This window comes from Drosophila biarmipes, chromosome X (assembly GCF_025231255.1).
Source record: "Drosophila biarmipes strain raj3 chromosome X, RU_DBia_V1.1, whole genome shotgun sequence".
Classification (NCBI taxonomy): domain Eukaryota; kingdom Metazoa; phylum Arthropoda; class Insecta; order Diptera; family Drosophilidae; genus Drosophila; species Drosophila biarmipes.
The window spans coordinates 18,928,173-18,947,537 of NC_066611.1; the positions used below are offsets into that span (position 1 = coordinate 18,928,173).

The window sequence follows — 19,365 nt, forward strand, 5'->3', positions numbered from 1 at the left end:
TCATCAAAAACGAGTTGGAGATGTTTTTTGCTGCCTTTGTTATGATAGCATATTACTGTAAATAACACGCCCGAGACGAGGGGAGAAAGGAGCTGTGAAAGCAGTAGCACAGCTCATCTTTTGACCCGAAAACCCGCCTCTCCAGCACTTCGTGCCTTCGAGTTCCTGCCACCTCAAAACATTCCACATACGCCCCGTGGCCCATTCAATACCCACCCCCCCCCCCCCACCCCCCCCCCCCCAGTGGCTTTCCCACTTGTTACACGTGCGACAGGCCAAGACCAACACCGCAAGGATCCTGGATCCCGGATCCTGAGCCGCTTCCTGTCGATGGCAGCCCAACTTGTACGGCTCTTGATGCACTGCGAGAAAGTACAAGGGATGTCTTACAAAAAAATTAAGATGAAAAATATCTACTTTTAGGTTCTGATCAGGAAACCATTTCAAATGAAAGATTGTATATCATTATATTGCTATATTATTATATTATAATATTATTATATTATTTTATTATTCTGTTTTTATATTTTATCTATTATATCATATTATAACATCATTCTATTAATAGGAATAATATATTATTATTATATTATAATATTATTATATCACTTTATTATTCGATTTTTATATTTTATCTATTATATCATATTATAATATCATTCTATTATTAGGAATAATATTATTTTATTTTTTAACACATTTGAAAATATTGTTGGAAAATGGGTTTGTGGAAACCTAAGCAAACAGCTCTTAAGTTCTGAGTAAGAAGATATAAAAATATGTTAATGTTAATATATAAAAGATTTTTAAAGATGTTATTAAGAAATGGGGTTAAGAAAAGTAACTATTCCATTTGCAGTTTGAGATTATTTATTAAAAAATTAAGGAACCCTCAGCAATATTGTCTACTTATTTCCTGATACTTTTCTCCCAGTGCCTGTCCTTTTTCCGCTGGCATGGCTCTTGATTTCTCAATGGACTGCCAATTGTGTGACTTTTGTTTTGCGCTTTTCATTGATAGATGCCAATGGAAGCCCGAATGGCAATCATTTGGCAAATATTGCTGGGGTGCATTTGGAATCCGTACCCAAATGGCATATTCCCCAAACTTGGCTCCTTCCGCCGCAGGTTGATTCGATTCTGGCCTGCCCAGGGAACTGGATGCCAAAGTCCTGCCAGTTGCATTCGCACATTGGGCGAAGGTAAACAAAGGCCGGGCCACACACGCACCCAGAATGCACTTAGTTGATTCGGCTCAAGCCCGACACAAAATGCAAAACTTAAACTCAGTTTGCAGTTCACTAACTTGATTCACACGTGCCACGTTCTGTGAGGTGGCCTCTGCATTTATTGAGTTTCCTGCCCCCTCGAATTCTATTCTTCTGCTTTCGAGCCATTTTAATATCGGACAAAGGGGCAGTTTTTGGGTAATCGGATAGAAACTAGTTTATTAGCTTTGTGGTTTCTATTACAGCTGGAGGGACTTGGGGAATGTAAGCCACATACTTTCAAGAAGTATAAATACAAATATCTCTAAGTGGCAGAAGTGAAGTGCCCAGCATTTATGACAAAACAAATAGGTAGATTATTTAGAAATAGGTAATAACCTGCAAATATCTCACTGCCAACTGTGCCATAGGATAATGTCAAAGGTAAATGTGTTGATTTTCGACAGTGTTTCCCTTTTTATTTGATTTAGCTGAGAAAACACTAAAAATCGCTTGTGGCCAGAAAGTGTGATCAATTTTGAACACAGTTTGGGTTAATTGGAGACCTGAAAAAATGGGGGAAAACAAAGGTCCCCCTAAAATGCCATTATGAACTCATAACGCTTGCGTTATTGATGCACAAAATGGAAAATGTAAAGTGTGGCAAAGGGCGGGCGAATCCAATTACATGTCAGCCTGGTCGGCAAACAATGGCAGCTTTATTCTCCATTTTTTCAGCCCGGCCCAGCCCAATTCAATTACAATTATCGGAATTCGGCGAGTAAAGGGTAATTTGCAGGTCGACACGGGGGAAATAAGCCAGCCAGTGCATTTTGTAACTTCTTTGCTGGAATACTATTAAGTTTCGGCTTAAGTTTATGGTAGGTAATTGGATTGCTACAGTGAACTCTTCAGTTTTGAAACAAATTCGCCAACAGTTGAAATATTTTAATTTAAGATTATTTAACTCAAGATAATGCTGCTAACCTAAAAAATGGAAAGCAATAAATTTTTTAGAAAAATTGTTGATACAATTATTCAATTTAGATTGTAATAATATTAAATATTTAATATAATTGTGAAAAAATGCTAGTTACTATCTATCTTTTTCTTACTCTGCGGGTTCCAAATAAATATTGAAATATATATATTTAAGATTAATAAAATTAAGAAAATGCTTTCTATGCCTTTTAAAAATATTTTAAAAATGAATTCCTTTTAATTTTTTATGAAATGTTAAGTATTAAGTATATATTTAAGATTAATAAAGTTAAGAAAAAGCTTTCTATGCCTTTTAAAAATATTTAAAAAATGAATTCCCCTAAATTTTGTATTAAATATTCAAGTATTGACACATATACACCCTTAAGATTTTAACAGTGATGTATTTAAAATAAGAAAATACAATAAGTTGATTTTCTTTTTGGCCCAACTGTTCAGGTATTTTTAAAAAAATATTTGCAAATGGAATTTTTGTGCAAATACCATTTGCAGCGGGTAAGCAGGGGAGTTGCGCCCTGCTTGGCCTGTGCTTTGGTGGCCCTGGAAGGGCGGAGCAAATATTGACCAGGGGCGGCGTGGAGGGGTGCCTGAAGGCCATGGGAGGAGGTGGGGCTCGGAAACAAGGGGCGGGGTGTCGGAAGTGTGCGGCTGCCCGCGGCCTGTTATCTTTTGGCACACGCAAAAATATCACTCATACGCATGGCGGAGCCCGGCGGACTAAGCCAGCGTGAAAACTATTTGGCCAGGCTGCGGCGTTCGAGAGCTTGTGGCCCAGAGCGGTGGCCGGGCTTAAAGTGCGTTTCGGTTGGCTAAGTTCGGCCGGGCTCAGTCCGCATTTGCACTCCAACTCCGGTGGCAACAATTGCTTAAATGCTCCCAATCCGTTTTTTACAGGCTGCTGCGCCACTGCATATTTTAATTGCTTCCTGTCGCCTGTTGCATAAATAATTGACCCCTTTTCCCCATAATCATGGCGCATTTTTAACGAGCTTTTAAAGGTGAGCGATTACTTCATTTTGATTGAAAAGCGGCTTTAAATCCTCGATTTTAATGCGGTAAAATATTGTATAATTGTTATAAAAAATGAAAATGTTGTCGGCTGGCAAAAACGCCTTAAGGCCGCGAAACGCACTGTCCCCGTCGGTCGCTGGCGTGTTTGTCTTTCGCCAGAATGGAACAATGGCACTTGCTTATGGCCACTTGGCTGCAAATGATTGCGCATCCGCACCGTGTGCCGCAGAGATGACGAATGCGCTGCTGTGGGGAAAAGTGCACTTTCCACGGGGTTTGGTGCGGCGAAAGTCGCCCCTGCACCTCTCCGACCCCGCCGCGGTCCACGCACGTATCAGGATTCTGTGGCACCGACTTGACCTGCTGCGCCCGTCCTGCCAGAGGACTCCCATTAACCCATCGCACCAAACACATGTATACACAGGCCATGATGTGACCTGCCACTAGGCGATTTATGTTTTTCGGCCGGGAACAGGGGCAGGGGCAGGGGCAGGGACTCTATAGCCCCTATAGTTATATCCCCCTTTGGCAATCCCCCCGGCACCAGGGTCGTAAAATTTATGAGCAATGCGTGAATGTGTTAAAATTTGTGCCTTGCCGGGTGCCTTTCTCGGCTGTTGTTATACTCGTATGTGTACATCGAGCACACACTGGAGCCCCTCAAGGGTGCCAGAAAGGGTGCGGGGTCCTGTTTATTTGGGCATCCATCAGGCGAGGGCTGCGATTCGGCCTGATTTCGGAGCGGGAGCCCACTGATTATCCCACTTCCAGGGCTTCGCCGGAGCTGCCGAGCGAATCCGTTTCATTAGCCAGGAGTCATTGTCCAGGAGTCGAAGGGAAGGTGCCATTTAGGGCACGGGAAGAAACAATAATAGCCCAATCATCATCATATTCTATTGATTTAGCTTATGCCGAATAAACCCATTCAGAACATTCCTAATTATATAATGGTATGTATCTTAGATGAAGTGTTTTATGATTGTTAATATTTCTATTATTTTTTCCTTCCAGTGCACAGCCAACGTGGAGTGCTCCCTCATTTCGCGCCAAGGACACAACGTCGAATGTCGAGTCGAGAGTCACAGTTCAGTTGGCTTCACTGGGCTTGCAATCTCTGCCTGACTGACTCCATTCGCAGCGTACATCCCGCATTGTGCCTGCACTCATAAGGCATGTGTATGCGCCACAAAGAGTGCGGAGGTGTGCCACGCCCACTGCAGCCCAAGGGCCCCTCGAACAAGAGCATTTCAATTCGCGCGCAGCGGAAGTGCCGGCGAAATTGAATCGCAGGCTGTAATTTCCGCTGCAGCCAGCTGGATGATGATAATAATGATAATAATGATGATTATGGCCAGGTGCTCCTGGAAAAGCAGCAGCCAGCCATCCAGGACGCCGGATCCAGGAGCCAGCAGCCAGCAGGCAGCAGCCAGGAGCCAGCAGCCAGGAGCCAGATCCGAGAGTCCTGCCCAGCTGTCGCCCTTTGAAAATATTGAAAAGCAACTAAATGCTGCTGGCGCCCTGTTGCAGCCCATTAGAGTCGGTTATTTAAAATTAAAAGCCCTGCTGCTCGACTGCGGGCACCACGGCCACTGCGGGGAACTGGGCAGCTGGGGAGCTCGGGTGGGAGTGCCGAAGGTCCTGCCACAGGATAAGCCAGCATGAGTGCCAGCTCCTTTGCCCCCACCTGGCCACAAACAATTTGATTCACTTAATGAAGCCAGCGTGCAAGGTGGGTGCACTCATAAAAATATTTGCACCCCGTTAGGGATCACTGGGAAAACAGTTTTTCAAATAGAATAGGTGAGTGGTATAACATAAATTATCTCTCAATAAACATAAATCAAAACGTTATCGACCTTAACAGTCATGGTGTGTTATTATCAATGATTGCAAAACCATCGATAGTATCGATATTGTTATCGACTGCATTGCCAACTCATTTTCAGTTTTCAACACCTATAATTTTTATTCAACTCACTTAAAATTAGGCAAAGCTTACAAATTCATTAATCTCTTAGGGGGAGGTCTTAAGCCTTAAATATTAATGTTTGCAAAATCATCGATATTATCGATATTACCAAGAAGCGTGGTTTCTAGACTTCTAAAGATTTCCAAGCCCAACCTTTTAAACCAAATTTTCAGATAGGACCCCCGTTTCTGAGCGTGCACCTCAGCGTTTTGACTCACCTCATAGGAACCGGCGGTGTCCAGGATATCGAGGGTGAGACTGACGCCGGCGATGGAGAAGTTGCCCTGGTGCATCTCCTCGATGGTCCGCTTGTACTTGGTGCTGAATGTGTTGTACAGAAACTGGGTGATTATCGACGTCTTGCCCACTTTTGCAGAGCCCATGACGACGATTTTGTGGCGCGCGTTGGCCGGTCCGATGGCATCGTCCACCGCGTTGTTCCTGCCCACTCTGCGTATGCGTGATTTTCGTTGGTGGAGCGGGAAAACATGAAACGTAAAACGTGACTTGAGTGAGTTAAGTTCGGTGCAATTCAATTAATTTCCGGGAACTGCGCAAAGGCTTTTCCCTCCATTTTAATGCATGATTTAATAACCAGCAAACCCCACCCCCTCAACGCACTCACTGGAAATTTCAATGGGTTTTACATTATCCCCATGGGCGACTCATTAAATCTGTGCGCCACATTTAAAATTAATCATTACGGCAACATCACAAAGCGTCAACTGCGAAAGTAGAGCAAACAAAGGACCTTCGCACTATAAACAGAGCGGTAATATACTATGTACACGCCGGGTACCACATACTACACGGTGCAGGTGTGTTCCGTGTGCCTGGAAATTAATTGGGAATCGGGGGAATTATTTGCCTTTGGCCGCGATGGCGGCTCTGAAGGTGGGCCAAACGGCTGAAACACATCTCAAAATGTTGCAAATTTAAAGGAGATTCGGTAAGGTTGGCCAGCGACGATTAAAAAGGGATTGCTTCTCAAGCCATTGATTTAACTTTACTCTCTTGCAGATTAACCTAAATTGAATAAAATAAAACCCTTTTAAAGCCTTAGATTATTGGAATATGCTAAAAATGTTGGGCCATGCTATTGTGCTGATTTGTTGGTTGTTAACTTTTTAAGTTGCTGTCCAAACTTTAAATAGGTTGAAGATTTATAGTAGTTTCTGGGCAGTGAATGCAATTTCCACTTTTTAATTGCCATTCCCTGCCAATAGGGAGAGTAAGGGAAAGTGCTGGCTACGAAATGCGGTCACTGTTTTCGAAGTTCAGAAATGTCACATGTATGCTGAATGCTGGAGAAGCTTCGTTATCTGTTCCAGCTGCTGTGGCAGCTCTCGTTGACAGCGAAAGTGAACAGGAAGCATTCTGGGCGGAGAACACGGCACATCTGCGATGAAATCCAATGCCATTTCCGGCTGGACAATGGCCACAAAGCCGCAGAATCCGGGGCTGACAGCTCCCAGCTCCTCCTCGTGCTGCGAAGCGATAAATCAGGGAAATCCCAGGGAAAAGGGCGCCATCGAAGGAGCAGAAGTGGCGTAATTGTCCAGCGGCAGACGGCTAACCAGCAACGGATCAAATTTGACTTTAATAAGCGCGATTCTGTCTTGTCTAGTAATTTTTTTGTTTTGCTATTTTTTCTTTGTTTTTGGCACCTTCCCGGCGCTTTATAAATATTTTTCCCAACGGGTGGAAGGGAGAAACGGGAAAAGCAACAAAAAGAAAAATGTAATCAAAGGCCCGCAGAACATGAAATTCTTGTCCTGACAGGCGAAACAAAGGAAAAGTATGCAAACTACGGACAGGATACGGCTGTTTCCCTTTCTCATTTTCCCATTCCGTTTCGTCGCTTAAGATTTCCTTGCCTTTCGTCCTTTGAACCTGATGAAGAAATGAAAATGTTGCCCCAAAAAGTGAAAACAAAGATGCCGGAATATGAGTTGCCGCATCTACCGTATCTGGGATATCTCGGCCGGATCGGATCTGACCACAATGTCCTTGAAAAAACTTTGCTCGACACTTTTCCGATAAAGTTCAGCCCGGAATTTTGCACTCTCCCCTCGCCCGTGTCCCCGAGTGCAAAAATTCTTTCGCAATTATTGCGGGCAGCAATTGAAGTTTGGGGCCCCCACTTCAACTTTCTGACACTTTGACTGGTTATCTTGGGTTAACTTTCGGTGGCCGGGCTCGCTGCCAGGGATTCCCCCGGATTTCGGGATGAAGCCCCCAACTAGACTTACACGTGTCCCCCATTTGTCACGCTGTAATGCTGAATTCCAAATACCACCCACACATCGATAGTCCTTATCCTCACAGCACAAGTTGGCTTTCGCCTCGGCCATAATATGGATTTGTGGGTGGTATTAGTGGCTAAATTGCATTGCATAGGGAGGGCAATTTATCGAAGGCATCTCGTACATCATCGTGCGAGCACTTATTTGTTCAAGAGCATTTACCACCGAAGCCATAAATATTGCAAGTGTGATTTTATAATGCCGTTCCATAATGGCGACTAGTTTATGAGTACTTGCACTTTTAGAAAATGATAAGACCAAAGATCTTTAAACTGATTAGGACTAATTTGCCTATTATTTGATTTATGTTGATAACATAACCTAAAAATACGGTGCAAAAGTATTTTTTGGTATTGTTTGATTTGTTTTGATAACATAATCTAAAAATATGGTATTTTTGGTATTTATCTGTAGCCAATGAAGAGCATTGCCCATATGTGATCTTTCCCAAGAAAGTGATTAAGCCAGGTAGCTGACCCAAAACGTAAGCTTTTCAAACTAAGAACTGGGTTAACTATTCCTGAAGGTCCAACGATTTTAGGTATGCAACCATTGCGCGCTTTTATGAGCCATAAATATTGGCGTGCTTGGCTCGAGGAGCGTATTCCTCGCCATTTCCATGGGGAGAGACGTAAGACCCCGCGTACATATGCTACTTTTTAGCCCGTTTTTCGGGTTTCTAGCGGTTTACTCGGCCATAACTTACTTGTCACGCTTTGGCTTGTCCTCGGCGTTGTCATCCTTCATGAACGAGGGCTGCAGGCTGAATCGGCGACGCAAGTGACGGCCCCGCATCCTGCAATCCTTGGAATTGGCCTTCTCGGGTGTTCTGGATGTCCTGGATGTCCTTGTTGATAAGCCAACGCCCCTCGCCTTTCGCTCAGTGCACCCTTCTGCGCCTCTTCTGTTCTTCGATTCGCTCTGTGACGTTTTATTATCAGCAGTCAGTGTAAGTGGAGCAGTAACTGTAGCGGTAACTGTAGCGCTAACTGGCAAACTGTTATGGCCACGTTAACGGTCGGTAGTTGTTGGCTCCCTAGTCCTGCGTCCTGCGTGCTGCGTCCTGAGTCCTGCGTTATTCGCCCTTAGTTTATTATTAGCCCCGCCAGCGGAGTTCCCTTTCCGCCGCCTTCACCGCCGGAAAATGCAAATATTTGCTCTTCTTTCTCGAGTCTTACGTTTCGTTTTAATTACGTGACTCGATGATGATAATTTCCTTGGCAAATTCCCCTGTTTACCTGCGAATGGAAAATGTTCTGGATGAGACAGGAGGCGAAGAAAGCTATAAATTACAAGCCACCTGCTTATATTTCAGCTGGGTGCTGGGTGTCAGCATTTGATAATTGAAATTAAAGCGAAAACCTCTTTGCCAAGGGAAAAACAATAAATACCAGCACGCAAAGGGGCGACTGGGGCCCCAAAGAACTGTCGAAGGTCCCAACACTGTGTAAGAAAATAAATATCACAAAATAAGTACCAACGAAAGCAGGAACAAAAATACTTTTTTAAGGCTTTTGTATTCTCAAAAATACTAAAACTATTTTTTTTTACGATTTTATGTTTGTTCAGCTTTATTTTCCTGATCCCAACTGATCCCTTGGAAAGGACTAAGCGGCATGCCCCATTGCGCCGCACCTTTCAGGACATTTAAGAAAAAGTTCAACTTTCTCAAAGTTGGCGAAACTCGGGCTAATTAAACAGATTTATGTGGGGCGTGGCAGTTGAAAGCCCTCAGACGCAGAGTCTGCTTTCTACAGCTTTCTTCGCGTGCAGCGCTCACTAAATGCCCTGCTACTTATTTTAATTTTATGGGTATTTTTGTAGCAGCCTCTGCTCTTCCTTAACTTAGTTTATGTTAGCAAAAGCAGGGCGAAGAACAATGTGGCTGACATTAATTAGACTGTAATGGAGTGAGAGTACAGGGCCCTGAGTTTAAAGTTGCATCTGTCTGTCGATTACCCAAACCGTGCACTGAAGGAAAAATAACTCAAAATGGTGTTGGTATTAAGCGAATAAAGCAAAATATACCACTGATGTAGGTAGAATGGGTGAGAAGTTTGTGATTTAAATACTTTCATAACCGATAGTCACTTTGTTTCATCGCTTTTTCTCTCTGTGTGGGCAGCCAGGAGGACGAGTGCTTCCTCGAATGCATTTCAAGCGATTAAATGTTGCTTGAAGTGCAACTTAATCCCCCCCAGCTTACACACATGTGTGCGCCCATGTGCCAAGGGGCTCTGGAATAAAATCCGAAATGGTATCTGTTTTCCCCGCGCTTCCTTTGCGAGCTGCACTATTTGGCACAATGTGCAACAAGCTGCAGTTGCAACAGCACAAGTTGCCAGGAAGGAGCGGAAATCGCTTGAAAATTCCTTGAAATCACTCAGCACTCAGAGCAGGAAAAGCTGGGGCGCCGGAGACCGAGGGGCAGACGAGAACCAACTCAATTGCTGGGCATTATCCATATTCTGTGGCCCTCGAAACGGATCGACTTTAGCCGGAAAGACGGCAGTCGAAAAAGGGAAAGTGCCCTTTCACTTGCAACACAGCACATTAATTAATTGCTGGGCGTTGTTATTATCGAAGCAATTAGCTGACTTGCAGAAATTTTAATGATGATTGTGTCGTGGATTTTGGTTAAATAAAATACTAAGCATATTGGTTAAAAAAAATACATAAGTGTTTTTTTAAGGACATTGTCAATTAAGCTTATCACTCTCAATTTCCAGTGATTAGAATGAATGTAGAAAAAAATAATAAATTTGTAATAACATCTTTTTTTAATTTTTCCTTTGATTGTCTGTAGTTATTTTGAGGACATTGACCTCGGATCCTGCCTTCCTTGCCTACATTTGGGGGCATTCAAAATTCACTTCTGCTAAGCTCCTTCTGGCGCTCTGAGTCTGATTTTTTCCCGCAGAAGACTGAAGACCGAGAGACGCTTAAGCAAGCCAAACTTTGGCAGCTGGGTGTGTTCTTCCCCCTTTTCTGGGAAGAGTGTGTGTGCCGTGGGTCTTAAGACCAGTTGATCCGAGCTGCCAGTGAAACTTTGGCTGCGGCTTAGGAGCCCGAAAATTTGCTCAAGTTAAACGAGTTGCGGCATATTGACTGCAGTCAGCTGAATAAATGGATTATCCTAGACAAAGGACCCCTCCGAGGGGCGAAAGGGGCCTGCGGGTGGCGGAGGAGGGGGCGGAGAAAGGGCGAAAGGCGAAGGGAAATTGCCTGCGGTTCTTTTGTTTCGTCTAGGTTTTCCTGCCCGGCTTCTCCTTACTAAATTAATTTGTGTACATTTTTGTTGGTTTCGCCTGTGTGTTTTTCCATTTCCCAGGCAGACATCGTTGCTCGTCAGGCTGAAAAGTAGCGGAGAAAATGCAACTTTTCAATTGCACTCGAACAATTCGATTTGCATAAAGTTTGAGGCCAGTCGGAAAAGGCGAAATTGCCAATGAAATGGTGGAAAAAGTGGGGAGCTGTGCTCCAGTTTGCCAGGCCATCGAATGCAGAGCGAAAATCTTGGCCAACTATTGCGAATCGATTCTTCTATTTGGCCACAACTTTGGTAATAATTTTGCTCAATCTTTCGCCATCGGGCGCACTCAAATTTCATTTGAGCTTAAATACACATTTGTTTCAATGTGCTTCTGCGGTCCAATGGGGCATTAAAAACATTTAAAATTTACTGAGCTGGAAATTAAAATTCTCCTTCCAATAGAAGGAACGTATCTAGCCATATTTCTAGTTCAAGGGTGTTTTCCCAGCCCGGTTCCTGCCTACTCTTACACTCCCTCCATCGCCGGGTGCTTATTTTATTATCTGGAACGTTTTCCGCTTTTTATTCGATGCAATTTATGAATAAACATAACGATAATAATAATAATAAGTCATTGAATGCCGTTGGAGGGGATCGTAAAACGTACTTGGAAATAAATAATCATGAAACGTAGCGGACATAAAGCGAAATGAATTGAAATGCAGAGTTGCCGGGGGGCGAAAAGCTCGGTAATATTTTCGGTTGAGGTGGAAATTGGGAGTTTTTTGAAGGGCAAACGGGAGAAACCGAGTGCTCAGCCAGGGTATTTCGATGGCATTTTGCAAAATGCAGAAGCGTTCCCGTTCGGTCACAGATTTGCCGGCCCTTCCCTGCAGTTTGTGTGCGGTGGGTGGTGCTCGTGTGGGCCAGATTAGCAGGACCCCTCCCCCACTGGGCTCCTAGTGCCCCACCTGCGCCGTGTTTGCTTGGGCTTTATGTGTGGCTGATGTTCGTGACTGGCCCTGAATGCACTGGCTCACCTGCTCACCTGCTCACCTGCTCACCGGCTCTCCAGGTAAAAACCGGGCAAGACCGGGCGGCAGCGATAGCAACAGCGACAACAACCCACCGCCCTAGCATTCAGCCAGGTGCAGCACTAAAATTGAAAAGCATAAATACTTGTGTACATGTACTATAAACATAGGGCCCCTCCTGCTCTCCCCCAGAAAGGGCCACAAAATGTTGGAGGTTCCCTCACATCCAAGTCCCCTCGATTTTCACCTCATTTCTGATGGTCAACAGAGATCGCCTGCATTTTTATTTGGCGGTTTCGGCGGCTAACCCCGATTTTTTCTACACTATTATCTTTATGAGCCAACCGATTGCTATGCCCAACTAAGCTTAGGTAATTAATAACCCAGGAATCCACTTGATTGACTGGTTTCCCATCATATCACAAGCCCCGAAATTGAGCAAGATGGAAAATCACAAAGGACAGCAACAATTGGCCGAGCAACAGGCGGCGGGCAGCAACAGCAACAAAGGCCTCAACAAACAAAGACAAACAACTGAACTCCTCGGGGGTTCCCTCAAAATAAATTTCCTTTTCCCGGCTTTCTTTTTATTTTTGGGTTCTGGTCGGACAGAATGCTAATGAATCGGGGCCGGTGGGCCCTACAGCTTTATATGGGGTGTAGCCGGTGGAAATCTGATGAAAAACAAATAAACAATCAAGCCAAGGAAGAAAGGCAGGGCGAAATGAAATGAAATGTCACAATAAAACAAAGGCAGGCGGGCTTCTTTTGGGGTAAGGATGAGCAGCTGCAGACAAATAAATGACGAAACAATGACAGTGAAGAACGGGCCTCGAAAAAAAAAATTTTGCTCGGTTTATTGACTTGCTGGGCTCTTGCTTATCATTTTTTAGTTACAAATAAAGCCAAGTACGAGTGTCCTACTTTATATCCTATGAAATCTCAACTAGCTAAACAAGATAGAAATCCGATGTGCAGAAGAAAGCTGAAAGATGGTAGATAAATATCAGCTTAGTGTTTTTGTTGTGCAGGTTTGCCTAAAGTACGACGAGGAAATTACCTAAATAAGGCATTTTTAGTCCAAAATATTGTAATATTGTAATCTTTGCAAAAAAAATATAAGTATTTTGGTTGCCAAATTGCGAAATGGGGCCAGAATAAGGAGTGTCATACCTCGCTGAGCTCGTAATTAAATTCCCTATCGACTGGCATTTAAATCTCACAACCGAAAATTTTGAAAATTTTTCGATAAAAAATGTGATGCACCCCCTTACAAAAAATGCGAAAATTTGTCAAAAAATAAATTTCCAGAAAAGTGATCAAAATCGTTAGCCTAGGTTGTAAGCTGTCCAAAACAGTCGGTCTTTTTGCTGTGCGCCTTGATTTGACTAAATAACGACGAAAAAGGTGATTCGAAAAAACGTATTTTTCGTCCAAAAAATTGTAATCCCTATTTTTGTACAAAAATATCAGTATTTTGGTCGCCAAATTGCGAAATGGGGCCAGAATAAGAAGTGCCATACCTCGCTGAGCTCGTGATTAAATTCCCTATCGACTGGAATTTAAATCTCACAACCGAAAATTTTGAAAGTTTTTCGACAAAAAATGCGAAAAATTGTCAAAAAATCAATTCCCCGAAAAGTGATCAAAATCGTTAGCCTAGGTTGTAAGCTGCCCAAAACAATGGTGGAAAAAGTGGGGTCGGTCTTTTTGCTGTGCGCCTTGATTTGACTAAATAACGACGAAAAAGGTGATCAGAAAAAACGTATTTTTCGTCCAAAAAATAGTAATCCCTATTTTTGTACAAAAACTATCAGTATTTCGGTTGCCAAATTGCGAAATGGGGCCAGAATAAGGAGTGTCATACCTCGCTGAGCTCGTAATTAAATTCCCTATCGACTGGCATTTAAATCTCACATCCGAAAATTTTGAAAATTTTTCGATAAAAAATGTGAAAAAAATGCGAAAATTTGTCAAAAAATAATTTTCCCGAAAAGTGATCAAATTCGTTAGCCTAGGTTGTAAGCTGCCCAAAACAGTCGGTCTTTTTGCTGTGCGCCTTGATTTGACTAAATAACGACGAAAAAGGTGATACGAAAAAACGTATTTTTCGTAATTATTGTAATCCTTATTTTTGGATTATTATATTATTTCGATTATCTTAAAGCCTCTGCAAGGGTATACAGATACAAGCAATGTTGAAGTAAACGACACAAAACTCTTAAATGGATGAATACTTTACGTGTGCAAGGGCCTATTTAGTGTAAGGTGGCTTTGGGAGATTTACTACTTTAGAGCCCCATAAACTAAGCCCCATAATCAGACCGCATTGAACATAAAACCCGGCGCTTTGCGGCATTACGAATTCCCGGTGCCCAGTGAGCAAACTTTGTCTAAATTGATTTGAATATTTATGAAACCGGGGGCGCACTTTGATATGTCACAATCACCAGTTGTTTAAGTAATTCGGGGCGCACAGTGAATACACACACGTATTTGCAGGTGGAAGTAGGTAAAGGGTTTGGGGCATTTCGTTTTGGGGCTTTTTCAGATCGGCTTAATCGCAAAGCCGCAGCCAAAACGAGGGCTCAAGTAATTATAAATGCCATTTTGTGTCGGTTTTGTTCAGCATGAAGAGATAAGAGAGCGGTTCTTGGGCGGTGTGTTCCCGGGGTTAGCGTGGGACATGCATATTTATCATTTATGTAGGCACGCATTTGTGTCTGTCTCCGGAATGACACGAAAAAGGCAATTTAAGCAAACATGCCCACGTCCCTGGGCAGGGAAAAGGGCTGAAAGTGGGTGGCATCTTCGCCGCAGGCATTACAAAAATTTCACACACACTCGACGCGGCAGAAAACGAATAAATAAATGAGAAAACAGAGCACCCGCACTGTCAACAAGCAACAGCCACCTACAACAAATAGAGTGGCAACAAACAGAAATAAGAGCAACAACCATTCGGGAAACAACGAAATTTACTGGCTCTTATCATTCGCAACAAGAATCGGGCCAAAAAGCGGGTGTGGAGCCGAACTGAACTGAAGTACCCCAGTTTACACACAGAAAAAAGTGTATCTGCTTTAAAGCATTTATGTCTTTAATACATTCCACTTAAAAATGTCATTTGACGTCCAATTTAAGTCGTAAAATAATCAGTAATAATCGAAATAGAAAGGATTGATCAAAACATAAAGAATTCGCGTTTTGATAAAAACAGGAATCGATTTAAAAATACATTTTTCAACATCTCCACTTTAAAGGGCGTAATATACTCTTGATAAAAACCCTTTAAATTGACACCCATACACATTTCAAACTCAAGTTTTTATTGCCGTGCAAGCAACTGAAGTCTGAGTCGTGAACTCTGAGGCTGGGGACGTTTTCCACGAGGAAAAGCCAATGACCCAAGCAGCCAAATGACATGCCGGCGCACAAGAGCTCCTTATCAGCCATGGGCCATGTGTGTGGATGTGGACGAGGATGTGGAGGCGGTGCTTGTTGCTCGCCACAGTGGGCGTGGTTGGCGCTTTTGGGGGCAAAATTAGAGTTCCCAGGGCTATAACTTTTTAATTCGTCTACCTATGATAGCCGGGCTTTAGTTGTTCCCTTTAATGGAGCAATTCAAATATTGCTTATGTGAAATGGTTTATTTTTGGGATTATCTGCTGCTCTAAAATACTTTTTTAACTGTTCAAGCAACTTTGGCTACTTGAACTACCGGCGTTATTATAATATTCGGCGTTGCCTGGTAAATGCGAAGAGAAAGTTCGCCTAAAGTTCCTGTCATCCTGGGTTCTTTTTCCGGTTGCTTAAGGAACCAGTGTGCGGAAAAAGTTGTCTTTTGTTTTTCGCCAAAGTTGTCGCTCTAGTTTTCCGTTTCCCGAGCTGTCAGCTCGCCGTGCTTTGGCTGTTCGACTCCATCTTTATGCCTGCAACAGATTCAGCTCGAAAACACGAAAAAATAACTACAATAACAAGGGCAGCATCAGTAGTTGGCAGATATATAACAAGCGACAAGGGAGCGGCAACAATGACGACGACAATTTGTGAGGATTTTTATAGACAGGCGTCTTGGTGGGAAATTATGGCCTCGCCTTTTGCGCGGCTGTATGGGTGTGCAGAGAGAAAAATGGGGGCCTGATGATTCGATCGACTTTGAGAACTCATTATCATATCTTATAAAATATTCAGTGATATTAAATTAACATTCACTAAACTAACATCCAAAATATTGAGGAAGCGATCCAAACCTAAAATTGAACCACTTATTGAGCACTATAACTTAGAAATAATATTAATAATATTTTTTCCAGTGCACGTTCCCTGTAAGTGTGTAAGTGCGATGCGTGCCTGTCCTAATGAGACAATTTCCACTAGTTTCGTGTGTGTGCGAGCGTGTTGTCTTGAATTTTATCCCCTAATGAACTGTCCCAGGACTTAGAGCTGACTTGTTGCTCCCTCACTCCCCCGGGCTGCCCAGCTCCCGGCCACGCCCCCGCAGGTCCCTACGCCCCCCCTGGGTGTCACATTGTTGTCGTTTCAATTAGTGTTTCAGTGCCAATGCGACTTTATCGGAGTCGAAGGGGATGGGACTCGGGTTGGAATATCTGAATGAATAACTTGATTCGCGATAAAGAGGTAGGGCAGTTGCAGTCGTACAATCACCTGCAGTGCGTCTCGAAAGTGTAAGGCAAGCTGTTGAATTAATGCTTAAATTTTAAGAAACTTAACTTTAAGTTTATTAAAGCCAATTCTTATTTTCAAAGAAACTTTGATACATTCTAAGTTTTTTTTAGCAAAGTTTTGCAATAAAATAAGTTGAAGTTGACTTTTTGTGGGCACCTTGTGTCTGTGTGTAAAAACAATTTATTGTTTTGTTTTGCGAGCACCCACATTTTCTATTTACACTGCCGAAACGCGCTGTCTGCCGCAAATCCAGGAAAATCGTTCGGCGCACTCGCGCTGAGCCCCTAATCCCGCCAGCCCGGTGCTCGATTCCCGGCTCGCGACTGCCGAGTGCCCGGGGATCTCCGTGGAGTGGAGCGGAGTGGAGTCACCAGTCCAAATCCAGCGGGGAGCTAATCTGCATGGCAGTCATAACAATGAGGGAGCGATTACACACGAGACAGATAAGGCGCCCCCGTATCTCTTTCTGCCGATTGAGCCCATTTAATGGTGCCCCTCCAAGGGATTCCCGGTGCCTGCGTCTGAGACAAGGCCCATTAAGACGGGGCAGCAGAGGTCGTTGGGCTGGCCCTTAGCCACTGCCGAAACTTGCACTTCGGCGTCGAGGGGAGCGCGTAAAATATCAGCCTGCGATCGCAGGGTCAGGAGGATGGGGCCCTGACATTGATGAGTAATAGGTGCAATAAGCGGCGGCTGGCCATGACAATGGCCACACTCGCTGCCAGTGGAGCGGCTTATCTGGGCGTGGAATAAACATTTTATCGCATTATCGATTGCGATTACCCAGCTAATGAATTAAACACACCGACGCACTCGCGCCCCTCGGGGCAGGGGGCCGAACTCCTTTGGCTGCGCTCGTCCAAAAGAGCATCCCGTCCAAGCAAAGGGCTGCGACAAGTGCGATAAGGAGTCAGCCAATAATGGCACAATAATAAATCATCACTGGGGCGCAACAAAAAAACGGAGGGAAACCGAAAGTAAAATAAAAGTTTGCACATAAAATGCCGCGCGGCCAACGCGTCGTATGAGCAACGCTATTTACGATGCCGAAATATCGGAGCGGGGACGCGGGGCACACGAAAAAACGAAACAAAAAACTTCATTGAATTAATTATGACAAGCGATGAGTTTATTTATGATCAGCGCAGATTACAAATGAATTATCGTTCGCCGAATCGGATCGATGGTGGTGTTGCGGTAGCCAGCGAAATTCGGTGGAAAGTAAGTGGGCTAAAAAGTGTTTTCAAAAATAATTTCAATAATATTTTCCCACAGTGCTCAAGCATTTTTGTAAGCCTAAGTAAATCACAAATGTTCCCCAAGAATAAAGTTCGAGTTCGAGTAAATGGGAAAGGATAAACAAACACCACAAAAACTAATAATTTTAAGCCACTTAAGTCTAAAGTTTCATAACCATAAACATCTATTAAGTAAATATTTCATTTCTATGCCAAATAAAGTCAACCATCTAAGAGACTTATTTAAGGGACTTAAAACACAAGCGAGGGAAGTCTTTTGTTTAAACCGAGTCGGTTTCTGCTGGGTACCTGTTCTCGAGTGGCTTTTCCGAAACAAATTTGCACTTTCTTATCCCTTGGGTACGCAAGTTTTTCCAATCAACACTGTAGGCACAGAAGCACAGGTTCAGAAAAAAAAATCGCACACTCTGGTCGAGAAGATTTCAATTTGAATTCTCCGCTCGCTTTTCGGCTGGGGTGCTCTTTTGTTTGTGGCCCAAAGTGGACTGTTTGGCTGGCTCTTGGCTCTGGCTCAGAGGGAGGCTTTTCTGGCAGCAGCGCTGGCACAACACGCTGCGTCGAGTTCCCGGGAAAAACTGGCAGCGAACCGAGCGGTACACTTGATGCATGCCCGACACGGGCGCCCCGGCCGAGGGTCCACGGCGAACCTCGATCCGAGCCGGAGCCCGAGCCCGAGCCCGAATCCGGCCAGCCGAAGTGTGCCAAGGTGAGAGAGGTTGCCCAGTGGGTGGTGGCTGGTGGCTGGTGGCTGCTGGCCAAGTGGCAGTGGGGTGGCGGGCGGAAAAGCGCCACAAGTGCATGCCGAAAAACGGAGGAAAGCCAGCAGCACACACAGAGCCGAAGGAAGCGAGTTTCCCATCTCCGCCCCAGCCCCTCCCCATCCGCATCGTGAAAGTGGGGGAAGGGCGGGAGAGTCGGGCGGCAGGGCGGCGGAAAAGCGGGGCGAAGCTTTAGCTGAATGCAAAGCTCTTCCCTTTGGAGCTTTCCAGCTCAGCAGATGCAACAGCTACAGTATCTGCGGGATACGGGACACGGGATACGGGATACAGCTGGCATGGGATACATTCAAATGCTGCGAAAAGGTTAACTGCAAACGCTATGATGGATGCCGCGATGGGGCCAAATAAATGGCTCGCAATATTTGGGACCAAAGATGGATTGTAGGCACAAGGATTGCCGTGTGATGGGATGAAGGAGTGCAGGAAGTCTATTGTGAATAATGGGGACACAAGTGAATCTAGTATTTTCTAATTTATTATTTTCTAAGAAATGTCTCTCGTTTTTTTACTCCCTTCTTGAACCAATCTGTGTTCTAGGTCAGTAATATCTAATGCTCAAAATGTTTTAAGATTAAATTAGCCTGGTAAAGTGGGTAAAAATAACAAATCTAGTTTTTAAAATATTATTTTCGATGAAATAAATATACCTTCATTTTCAACCCTACTTTTTCATAAAGGAAACCAAGCCCTTAAACAATTATATAAACATGTCAAGCGTTTTTTAAATACTCCCCCAATACTATTATACATTTTAAGTGAAGAAAAAATGCTGCGATTTAAAGTATAATAAAATGTGTTCCTGAGTAGTTTGCTGACACAGGGCCATGATCGCAGTGTGTAAACACCACATCTGTG

The 19,365-nt window shown here is 43.8% G+C and overlaps 1 protein-coding gene across 2 annotated transcripts in view; it reads right to left on the minus strand.

Annotated features, from left to right (window-relative positions):
• The window catches only part of LOC108023662 (ras-related protein Rap-2b), a 29,470-nt gene extending 11,189 nt beyond the window's left edge, over window positions 1–18,281 (minus strand). The window contains exons 1-3 of one of the 2 annotated variants that reach the window (XM_017093283.3): window positions 18,020–18,281; window positions 8,203–8,734; window positions 5,409–5,640 (exon numbers count right to left, since the gene is read on the minus strand). In XM_017093283.3, the coding sequence (XP_016948772.1) occupies window positions 5,409–5,640; window positions 8,203–8,291 (321 nt within the window). In that variant the 5' untranslated portion in view covers window positions 8,292–8,734; window positions 18,020–18,281. Of the gene's footprint in view, window positions 1–5,408; window positions 5,641–8,202; window positions 8,735–8,796; window positions 8,852–18,019 lie in introns of those variants that run through there. The other variant, XM_044093184.2, reaches the window with a different exon arrangement.
• Window positions 18,282–19,365: the final 1,084 nt, after the last annotated feature.